Source organism: Acanthopagrus latus, chromosome 1 (assembly GCF_904848185.1).
Source record: "Acanthopagrus latus isolate v.2019 chromosome 1, fAcaLat1.1, whole genome shotgun sequence".
Taxonomy (NCBI): Eukaryota; Metazoa; Chordata; class Actinopteri; order Spariformes; family Sparidae; genus Acanthopagrus; species Acanthopagrus latus.
This window is the reverse complement of record NC_051039.1, coordinates 15,170,580-15,181,801: the sequence shown is the minus strand read 5'-3', so window position 1 is coordinate 15,181,801 and position 11,222 is coordinate 15,170,580. Positions and strand designations below refer to the sequence as shown.

The window sequence follows — 11,222 nt, the reverse complement described above, 5'->3', positions numbered from 1 at the left end:
GTAGCCGCGAGCCGAGACAACGACGCCTGCACCTTATGGCTCACAGTTATCGTAGAAGCAGGCGTTGGTGCGACACGACACATGTGCAATATACAACTTCCTATTACACTTCCTGTTGTTTCCTCACGACGAGTGAGAAATGGACACTCACAGAAGCGACAAAGTGTTTCCAACCACACAATGTAAGTGGATTTTTTTGTGGGAGAAAAGTGTTGGGGTGGCGATCAGTCATCCTCTATAACCATGAGATCGATAGACTGTGGTAGTTTTTTGCATTAAAGTCATGTGTGAGAAACAAGACAGACAGATAACCAATCATGTGTTGTAGTGGGCTGTGGACGGTAAGAGAAGAGAAGTCAGCTTGTGGTTGAATGTGTTTGTGTTTCTTTAAACGTCTGTGTGACATAAAGGAGAGAGATTTTGTATAATAGACCCACTCTTTTAGTTGCTGTTGTTAAAATGAGGAGATGAACATGAACTTCCAACACTCCCCTGATCTAACCCCTGTGGACAGTTAGGACTTAGTATGTGATCATTATATTTATTCTCATAATGGGACATGAAGTTATAATTGTCAGATTCTACAGCATTTCTTAAACTTAAGAGCTAAGTCTGTTTCTCAGAATTATGCCTTAGTATTGCATAATTATTAAGGACTAAATAAGATTTTTTTGCAAAATGTTCTCATACTCATACTAAAGCAACATTATGTAGAAATTGATATTTAACACCCCCTCCACACAGTTGCTGAGTGCAACACCACTGTTGTAAATACAAATCCCAGGTCTGTAACAATTTGTCATACGTAGCCTGGGCACTAACTACAAACAAAACTCATTACATCACAACAATGTTATCTGTTGCAAACTGGAAGTAAACATGTATGTCTTGTCCAAGACAGGGATAACGTTAACCCTGTTACAAGACACTGTTCCATCAGCATGATGTTGAAACTAACATTTTAGGTGATAAGGTTACATAATGCAGCTTTCAGTGAGATAAGTCAGTATCTCACACAGTCGCATGGTTATGAGGTAATATTTCATTCTTTTCTGAACTGTCTCATCATTTTAGGATAAGTCAGTTTCTCCTGATTAAGACTTTGTATCCCATAACTCTGAAATATCATATTATAATTCATGATTAATCTTCATACTTATGAGATGAATCATAAATTATAAATCATAGAAGTTCTACATCATGACTATATGAACATTTCTCATGACTAGAATGTTATGAGAAACATTTCCGTCAAGCCTAATCCAATATCAAACTCTTCATCACTCTACATTTTGAACAACCTATGACAGGTTAACCATACTTTAAGATCAGCAGATGCAGTATCTCCATCATATTGTACTCGCTTGATACCAGCAACTGTGATACACCTCATTTTCTTTATCAAGAGCTAGCAGTATTACTCTTAATACGCTCTCTCTTACAATGTTAAAGAAAGTGAGCACAATTTCCTTCACCCTGAATAAAAGTTCATCCAATGGTCTTCCGTCTGCTGCATTTGAGTCCATTGTGGGGTTAGGGTTATATTCTGGGCAGAGACCCATCCTCCATCCAAAATTTGAGTAAATCCGTTCAGTAGTTTTTGTGTAATCCTGCTGACAAACCAACCAGCCAACCAACAGACAAACAAAAACCATAATTAGAAAGTTTCTCATAATAGTGACTTGGAATCAGATAATTATTAGGTGTTATGACATAGATTTGAAAAGATTTCTTATAATTACATGATATTAAATCATAGATATCAGATATTGTGGCATAATAACGAGACCTGTGTTTCTATTCCTGCTGTAGAGGACATGACCTTTTCTGTTTCTTTTTTTTTTTTTTCATCATTTTACTCTTTTCTGGAAAAATATGTATTTTTCCTTTGTACTATTTGACTTGATCTCTGTTGGGTGTTTAGTGTAGCTCAGATTTTACGCTTGGGTTCCTGAGAGCCACTTATCTCAGTTGGCCTGGGACAGAAACACACACGTGCGTGCACACACACAATCAGGCAAACACACACACACTCAAACACACAAACACAGTGACGAGCGTGGCTGGCAGGTGAAGCCTTATCTCCACTCCACAGCGGCTCGCCTCTCTCAGGGCTCAGTCGGCAGCTTAGAACCGGATGGAAGCAGCCAAAACTAAGAAAAAAATCACTTTCTGTCCTTTCATTTCTAATCATAGCTGCTCGACAGTCGAAGCTTTCCCAAATATTTTGAGCGTATGGCTATTATGTATTTATACATATTAATCTCTATGAACAGATATCTCCGTATGAATGCAGAATATGGAGGAAAGTGGCTGGATTTTGGGGAAGGGGGTGTTCTGGTCAGAGTAGCATTGACCAATCACGCTTGAGTGGGCTTTGGTTACATGCAGGTGAACAGAGAAAAAGAGGTGCACGTAGGCTGAAATGCGATCTTGGAACCCTTCAGCTAATGTCTGATGACGATTTAAGATTTTTATTCGCTTTTAGTTCATCTCAATTACATCCATCCTCGCAACTCAAAGTTGCTTAATTGGCCTTTAAACAATGAACGCATACACCAAAAGTCCTGTAACCAGTTGCGGTGTTATTGTGCAACTTGCCCATCCTTATTGACCAGGAGAGCATATACTTTCTTAACCTTTTATTTTGAATTAATACTGTAGACTTTGAACCAAAGACCACCCTTTGATAAAGGTGTTCGTCTCAGTGTCTCTGAAATATTATTTTTCACCTTTAACAGTGAAAACCTCAGGGTTAAATGTATATTTAAAAAAAAAATGTATGAAGACTGAAGTTTTAGCATGCTTCGATGTGTTTCATGCTCAGTATGTTATCGCACAGCTCCACACAGATGGCACAAGCTGAGGGTTAGAAGATATCAGAGGGGGCTGAAGCGCGTATCAAAACAGTTTTTTATTGGCTGGAGTGAAATCGAGAGTGAAATTGAGTGTTCCACATTTTTTCAGGGGAGCAGCTGGAAACATCTCCAGGATCCTCGAGTCTCTTTGAAACCTGGTTAGAGAATCAAAGGTAAGACCTGCCTCTCCGTTACCGCCATGCGTGTCTGATTAGTCAGCTGCTGTGACAGACCGGCATGAATAGGAAAATGAAACCTCCTTTTAGGTCCATGCTCCCTTTAGTCCAATAATTTTCGAGCTATCAACTTGACAGAAAACCAATAAATAGCTGGGGTTGATTGGGTGGAAGCTCGAGCAGATGGACCTAGGAAATGTAAATTTGCGATCAGTGCAGATGCCTGGAGAGAGTTGAGCCCTCAGAGGAAAGCCAGGTGTTCAAACACTCTCAGTCCAGGATGTTATATCCCCAGTTTTATTGCTTTTCCAGCCGGAGGACCAACATGTGCGGATGCGAGTTGATTTGCCAGAATCGGTGTGTCTGTCGGTCTGCTCAGAGTAAGATATCTTGGCAAGTGGTCAGATTGCTATAGGATTCAGTCTGAATGGCAGTTGTGTCATGATATGTGCTGTAACAACTTTACAGTTGTTGTTACCATTTACATTCAGTTGATTTGAGCTTCATAAGTCTTTGCAAGTGTGCTGTACGAGCCTACTTTTCTTCTAGTCTGCTGAAGTGGTTGATGTCGTTGCTTGTGAACTTTAGAGACTTTCCATACATACGAACATCAGTTTGCTGCAGGTGTCTATGATTTCCCCGGCAGCTGCACTGAGACACATTAATGCCGTTTCCAGACAACATCTGAGGTCGGAACATCCTTGTTGAAACTTACAACCTTCAACCTCAAAGCGCTTCTAGGTACAAGACGCCAGACTTGACTGACCGTGACAAAATGATGTCCCTTTGACAAGTGTACACACAGCTGAACCCTCAGCAGGGCAGCCTTTCTGCATCATAAATGAAACGGAGGAAGAAAAACAACACACATGGTCACAGATGCCATTATATGTTATATTTAACGGCTCTTTTTAACATTGAAACCTATCTTATCATTGAATTCCCAAACCTTATACAAATACTGTAGTCTACAAATACACACACCCTTTCCATGGTGCTGCCAGTGTGAAGTGAAGTCAGAGTAGATAGATGTACCCCAGGTTCCCCTGTCTTGTGTAGGAATTGTTTTTTTTCAAGTTCCAAATTGTCTGAAATTCAGGAATGATGGCTCAGAGCTACTGAGTTCCTTTATGCAATAGAGGGAAATTCTTGTGTTTTTACCCGCCATCCACCACAACCTTCTCCATGCATGTACTTTGTTGCTGTTTATTCTACAGTTAATCACCCAACTGCAACTCTATTGTCACGTTTCATTGAAGTAAATTGACAGCTTATTGTGTCTCATTCAAATGCTTATGGCTATCGTGTGTAAAGCAGATTGCCCTTAAATTAAACCTCCAGAGATAAATCTTTTGATTTGATTGACCCCCCTCCCCATGACCTCATCATCCTTCCATTCAGTCCAATACTTTGATTTGCTGTTACGAACTCTGCAGACTCCAGAGATCACTGCCAGAACTTTGGACTTGTCCGCAGCAAATATCCCCAGAGATCTGTCGAATGTTTTAATCTTTCAGATCATACAAGTGATTTGTTCAGCAGTGCAGTCTGCTGCATCACATACTGTACACAGTACAGATCGATCACCTTTTAATGCTGCTGTCAGAAGCTCTAATGATGAACACAACATGCAAATGCAGACTGAGTGAGACGTGTGTGTTCAAGGTATACAGAAAACGGGTATTCTCAGCACTCTTTCCAATTATTATGGGCATTAACTGTCAGTTACCTTGTAGGTTTCCAGTATCTCCTTGGACAGGAATCACTCCAGAGATACTGGATATATGTGGGATATTTTTGGAGCTCTCCATTACTGCAGAATCTGATGTAGAGAGTTTAGAGATGAATGTAACAGCATGATGAGATTAGGGATTTAGGTACATGAGAGGATATTCAACAACGGGGTGCACTTGGCAGGCACGGAGCAGGTTGTGGTTGTATCTCAGGCATTAGACGTTGTACATTTGATCCTTCTCATCATGTCTGAGCTTAATCCCTGGATCTGCTTTAAATGCTTTACACAATGATGTAAAGCATCAATGGCTACAAGTTCTCTTTCATTCTTTTTTCCTCCTTTTTTGTGTGTGTTTGTGGTGAGAAATTGACGGAGTAAAGAGGTCAGATTGGCAGGCTTGTTCTGGTTTTAATTTCAGTTCATGGTTTCAAGTGTGATCTAATTGTTTAGTCTCCTGATTCATTAGAATGCTTCTTGTGTTAAGTGACGGGTCACGGATGCCAAAATGCTCCTCAGACAGACCTAAAGGGTATTTTTTAGCCCAAAGCTGTGACAGTTTTGAATGAGTTGTGTTACTAACTTGCTTGCTTTCTGAGGCATGGGTTGTATTTCTGTCAGTTTTCAAGCTTTTATTTCATGTTTATTGCCTGTCGTTTGGCACCAATTTCAGCTGCATCACTTACGGGCTGACTTTTATTTATTAGGTAATTTAGCGGCTAGGCATCTCCTGCACTGCAGTAATTTTCCTCTTTGAATATGTGCTAGTTGGTGTGTTGGTTTTACCACTGTTGCCTTGGCCCGACCTCATTGACTCATGTCTGTTAGCTCTCACTGTGCGTGGGTGAACAAACAAGTTTCCCCTCCAGGAGATGATGAAGTTATCTAATCTAAACTAAGCTAGCTCAGCTCACGTTGCAGTTTAGATTTTGCATCAGTCAAGCAGCTGAATAAAACTCAACATGCTAATGAGACGAGAAAAATACCACTGTGGTGCCCCTTCTGCCTACATCTCCATACATTAACTTTGTCAAATTTTCATCTTTTCCTCTCATCTAACAACTTGCATTTCAGGAGGAAGCACCCTGTCTAGCCTTGAGCAACTTTTTAGCCAAACTTCACACTTTGCTCGAGGGAGGCAAAGTTGGTCAGACAACCACTTTGATACAGGCTGAAATTTTTCGTGAAATTTTTCACACATTCCTTCTCACACCATTTTTTTTTCCAATTCAAGGACATATAGTTCTAATATTTTCTTAGTTAAATTGGCAACCCTGTGTGCAAATAAATGACGCATTAGCTTTGGCTTCACTTGTGTACGGTATGATGTAAATGAACAAGAAGAAAGAAAATACAAAGAGTGGCTATAATCTTTTTACAATCACAGTATATCAAATGACAGTTTGAAAGGAAATGAAATTCTTCAGCTTCGCTTGGCTTAACAGAGCTTCAAAATGAATTTCGGCTCATCTGGCCCACAACTTTATTGTTAACCCTCTCATAGCCTCATTTTTGGCCAAAGCAGGCAGCTGCTTTAAGTGAAAAAGCTGTAAAAACAACTGAATAAAGTATCAGAGGCACAGCCTTGAGACCATATTCATACAGTGGCTGTTTTCATGTGATGTCGCGTTCAGGTTCGGAAACTTGAATGCTGCTGTAAGTATACAGTAAGAAAGCATAAATAAAAGGAATCGCTGATCAGCCACTGAAAATATGATGGATAGTAAATATCTGGAGGGACGTCAGGCCATGTTTATCTGTAAATCAACATGTTTGACAACCTGTTGGCTAATATTAGAGCTGAGCCATTTCCTAGCTAACGTAACCAGTTAAATCACTGTTGACTTTGCCAGTCGAGAGCCTTACTTCCAGAAGCTTACGGGAAAAATCACGCGATGCTCAAACTTCACACCAAAATACAGACTGAAACGGTTAGCTTCTAGCTGGACAAAGTGGAACATTTGGCAGCTAAAGAGCAAGATACTTTCTTTAGGAGATGGAGGAGACCAAACACAGAGCTAAAAGAAAGTGAATACTGCACTTACAGTCTCCAGGTGGCCAGAAACACGACTCCCAATGAAAGATTATGTATATGCATGGTAGTGATTGATGACAAGATCAAGATATGTCCATGTCGTGCTCATAATATGTTTCCGCTGCCTCCACAAAAACAATGATTTCTCCTCTCTCAGCCTTTTGTCTTGAAAGTATGCACATTTAAAAGGCATGCTCATTAACAGTGCACTGACTGTGCTCAAGGTATTTAAAAGTAATGAGCGGCACTCGCAAAATGGGAAAACAAGTTAAAGAGGAGACCAATAAGGGGGAGAAATTGTGGGAAATGAGGAATGGGGTACTGAGTATGTTTTTCCATTAAAAAGAGAGCGGGCGGAGGAGGAGGAGGGACAGCGCGGTGATTCAGTGCTGTGTCAGCGGTACGGCGTCATCTGGCTCTCCAGAGAGGAAGCCAGTGCGAAGCTTTATGACTTTTTATGGGGAAATTACGATGTTTCACAAAGAGATTATCATTATGTGCAAACCTTTAAAGGTGATGAAGGTTTCCAGACTTATCCCCCTCGCGGCTCTAATATGTCTGTCTGTCTCGCTGTCTGTCTGTGACACACTGCTTTATATTGGTAGTATGTGCTGGATACAGTTTGTCCTCAACCGATTCTTTCTCCTTGCTTACTTCCCAACTGTTTTTTGTTGAATGGGGGCACTCATGCTGGCTCTCACACAGTTTCAGGGCTTTTAGTTTCTGTCACATCTTTGTGTGTGTGTGTGAGTGTGAGCATACGTGTGTGTGTGAATGTGTCGGAAGAGGCAACACTTCAAACGATTCTAAAGCGGGGTGAATTTATAGCAAACTCAGAGCCATTGTGGTGCTGCATCTCTTTTGTATCCCTTTTACGTTTCACCTTTTTTCTCCTCCTCCTTTCTCCTCTGCTGTAACCTTTCCTGGTGAGAAAATGCCATGTCAATAAAAGCTTTTTAACATGAGGAAAAATCAATGCGCCCCTATCGCACCTCCTCTCAGGCCTGCCCACCAAACAAATGAGTCGTTCTGCTTCTGCACACGAGAAGGTGGGGGCTGGGTAAAAATGCTGCCCTCGTACTCTAAATTCAGTAGTTTTGCCTTATTGTTGATTGGAATTGACGCCAGAATCCACAGCATCTCGAAACCCTGTTTGTAGTGACTTAATTTAACATTACACTTAACACGTTGACGTGCTTTATTGTTCACAATTCACACCGTCAACTTTTATGGTCCTAGAAGGGAAAGCACGCTCACATGAAGGGTTGCAATAAAACTGCCCAATAAAAATGTAACATAGAAACAATAAAAACACAATAAACACACATTAGCATAAAAGCTTGATCAAATGTAGATAAATAGACGCATCATTTAGCAACATGCAATCAGTCTCATTGAAAATATTGACTCCTTTTAGAAAGATTGAGAAAGACATGCACCCTTTCATAAACACATGGCAGTTGGAAGAGTTCTGTGCTGTATTTGTTGTGTCTATTTATGCAGATGACTTGATAATTTTTATGTATAGGTAAAAGCATTAAAATTGAATAAATTACTATTAATAACGTGAAAGGTGTCTCATAATGACAAAGCCCTTGGAGAATCATCACCTCAACTCAGTGCAAATAAATTTTTTTCAAGCTTTATGGAGGATGAGCTGTTTGAAAACAACTGGAAGGTGACCATAAACAAACAGGACCCCATCTACTTCAGTTGTTTAGCAGAATGCTGCAACAATCGTTGTGAAGCTCCACGATTGTTATAGTGAAAACTTCCCCATATCCCCTCCATCGGCATGGGGGTGTGCAGGTAATGACTGAAATCTCTTTTTTTGGAGGGTGAACTTTTCCTGACAATGACACAAATAGTCATGGCAGTACTTTGTATGGAGCGTCAAATGAATTCATTAGCATCATGGAGAGATTTAAGCTAAAACAAAAGCACTTTGGTCTGCAATGAGTCATTGTTGGTGCATTAGGTGAGTGCTGATGACCTCCTGTATGACGTCACGCTGAGTGATGTGCCTCGCTGCTGCTCTTACGGAGGAGTTTATTGTTTTATATGAAGTATTTGTGATGTGATGACCCTGCTATTTATAGAGCTCTTCAAGCACACACTCAAAGAGCTTGATGGGAGATGAACACAACATTTCCCTGCCTGGTTTGTAAAGTGTGCACCATTTTCTAGAGCTGAATATTCCTGTCACGTCTTGTAGCTGAGCTTGTACAATGAGGGTAAAATTAGCCTTCTGTCTACCTTTTATAATGGAAAGTGGCACACAGACACACACAGACACACACACAAACATCAGACACACGTGTATACACTCCTTCATGCATGAGAGGTAATTTTTATTTCCTGAAGTTTATTTAGGGATAATGTTATTCATGAGTTTGCCAGATACAGGAGCGAGCAGATGTTTTGGGAGAAAGGCACCTGGTAGACTTGACATTTCTGAGGTGTTTGGCTTTTCTCGCGTTTTTGATAAAAGACGTTCAGAGGGAGCAGGTTTATGCCTTATCGTTAATCAAGAAAAGTTTTAAATATAATCGTACATCAGTGGGAACATTCAAGCCATCAACGCTTGATTAACATTTTATAACGGATCTCGAGACTCTCTCCTGACACACAGACATCCGAAACGATCTTCCGTCGTGTCACCATTTCACTCATTCTCCTGCTCACTCAATAAACCAGATGCACGCTAAAAGCCCTCCTGTGCTAAAACATGAAGGACCGAGGGCCAGTTATGAGATGATAAGCTGCAGTGTCAGCGTCCTCTAAATGCCCGCCCTCCAGTAATTATCTACCAACAAGGCCTTCTGCCCGTTCCTCCTCTCCTTCTTATCCTTAATACTACCTCGATCCGCTAATTCTAATTCTAAACCTGTTTCATCCTGTCATGTTCGTTTTATCCTGTGCTTAGTCACAAACTGCACTTTTGGATGTCTGAAGGTAGATGGCTCACAGCTTCAGAGATTCATAATGGAAGTCACCGATAAGCAGAAGCATTTCTTAAACTTGCATGTAAGAAATCACTTCTTAGATCTTCTAGAAAAAAAAACTTCAGTTCCAGTAATCTTGACCATTCAGACTGGTCCTTGTTAACTTTGTTAACTCATCAACTCATTTCAAAACAAAACAGATATATCAAGACAGTGGCGGACTCGGGATGTTTGAGGGGCAAGGGCGAAAATGATAAAAGGGACCCTGTTGAGTGCAATCGGGAACCAGAGCGGAGGAAGTTGCAATACATTTATAGTGAAGAGAGGGCACTTCACACATCTTCTACACTTGAACAGCACCCAAGAGGGCACTTTATCATGTTTTATCTACCATAGGGTCAGCCAAGAGGTCACGTCCTCTGCATTCTTTATTTCGCACGTAGGGGCACCAGGGGAGCGATTTCATTTATGACACTGAATATCAATTATTCACACTCCGTTAATGATATTATTAAAAAGGGCACACAAAAATAGGTACAAAATTATCCCGCATTACATTTCGAAGGATAATGCTGTACGTCAGCAAGAATAACGTAAACAAGCCTTGTGTTATTGCTCCTTGTGTTAGTCCTCACTCATGTAAACAAACCAACAATCAGCTGTTTAAATCATGGCAAGTTGCCCTGCTGGAGCCCTGTACAGTTAGTCTAAGGGCCTCATTTGTTGTGTTCATTTTCTGTGAAATGATTAATGTAAAATAGAAATTTCTTTGGAAAGCTTTAGAAGCTTTGGAAAGAAAGGAGATGTGCACAGCTTGCCTTTATAAACACTGCTTTGCTGAACTGGAACGAAAAGAAGGAGCGGGAAGTAAACATGACCCAGCGGTCAAAATGGACACAATTACTTATGCCAGATTTCTTTTCTTTAAGTGGCTGCCAGTGCTTCCCAGGATTTATTTTGTTATTTAGTTTGTTGGTGCTCCTCTCATCTTTTGTTCCATTCAGTGATTTGTTTAGTCATTTTGGTCTGCTATGGATTTTTCTCTCAGACATTTTTGCCCTTTGAATGCAAAATGTCTGCATTTTAAAGACAGTTTTTTTCATAAATTGAGTATTTTTAGATCCATATTTGGTTACATCACACAGGTGTAATCATACTGAAGAGAGGTAGTCATAGATCCACTCGTGTCTGATGCTGAAATGGTCTCCTCGTGCTCGACACACCTTTCCTCGTCCATCTCTGTCTCTGTTCTTTTCTCTCGAATGGCCAAAATAAAACACACGGGCATCACTTACAGACTCTCCCACTCAGTGACAAATTGATCCAGAATTGATCAAGTGTCAACTGGCTGACTAATTACTTAAAGATTGTGACTCGTGGACCATGATTGGCTTGAGATGGAACAGACATTCAGGTACAGAGGCAGCCACAATAGTACAACGGCTTCAACTGCTGTTATAATATTCATAGACTTTC

At 40.6% G+C, this 11,222-nt stretch overlaps 1 protein-coding gene across 4 annotated transcripts in view; it reads left to right on the top strand.

Annotated features, from left to right (window-relative positions):
* Nucleotides 1-11,222, top strand: part of klhl5 (kelch-like family member 5) — a 54,157-nt gene that overhangs the window by 1,955 nt on the left and 40,980 nt on the right. For 2 of the 4 annotated variants that reach the window (XM_037095269.1, XM_037095261.1), the window contains exon 2: nucleotides 2,968-3,031. The exons of 1 other annotated variant lie outside the window; for it this stretch is intronic. Coding sequence is in view for 1 of the 3 variants with exons in the window: in XM_037095254.1 (XP_036951149.1) it covers nucleotides 140-182; nucleotides 2,968-3,031 (107 nt within the window). In the remaining 2 variants the exon portion in view is untranslated. Of the gene's footprint in view, nucleotides 1-102; nucleotides 183-2,967; nucleotides 3,032-11,222 lie in introns of those variants that run through there. One more of the 4 variants, XM_037095254.1, reaches the window with a different exon arrangement.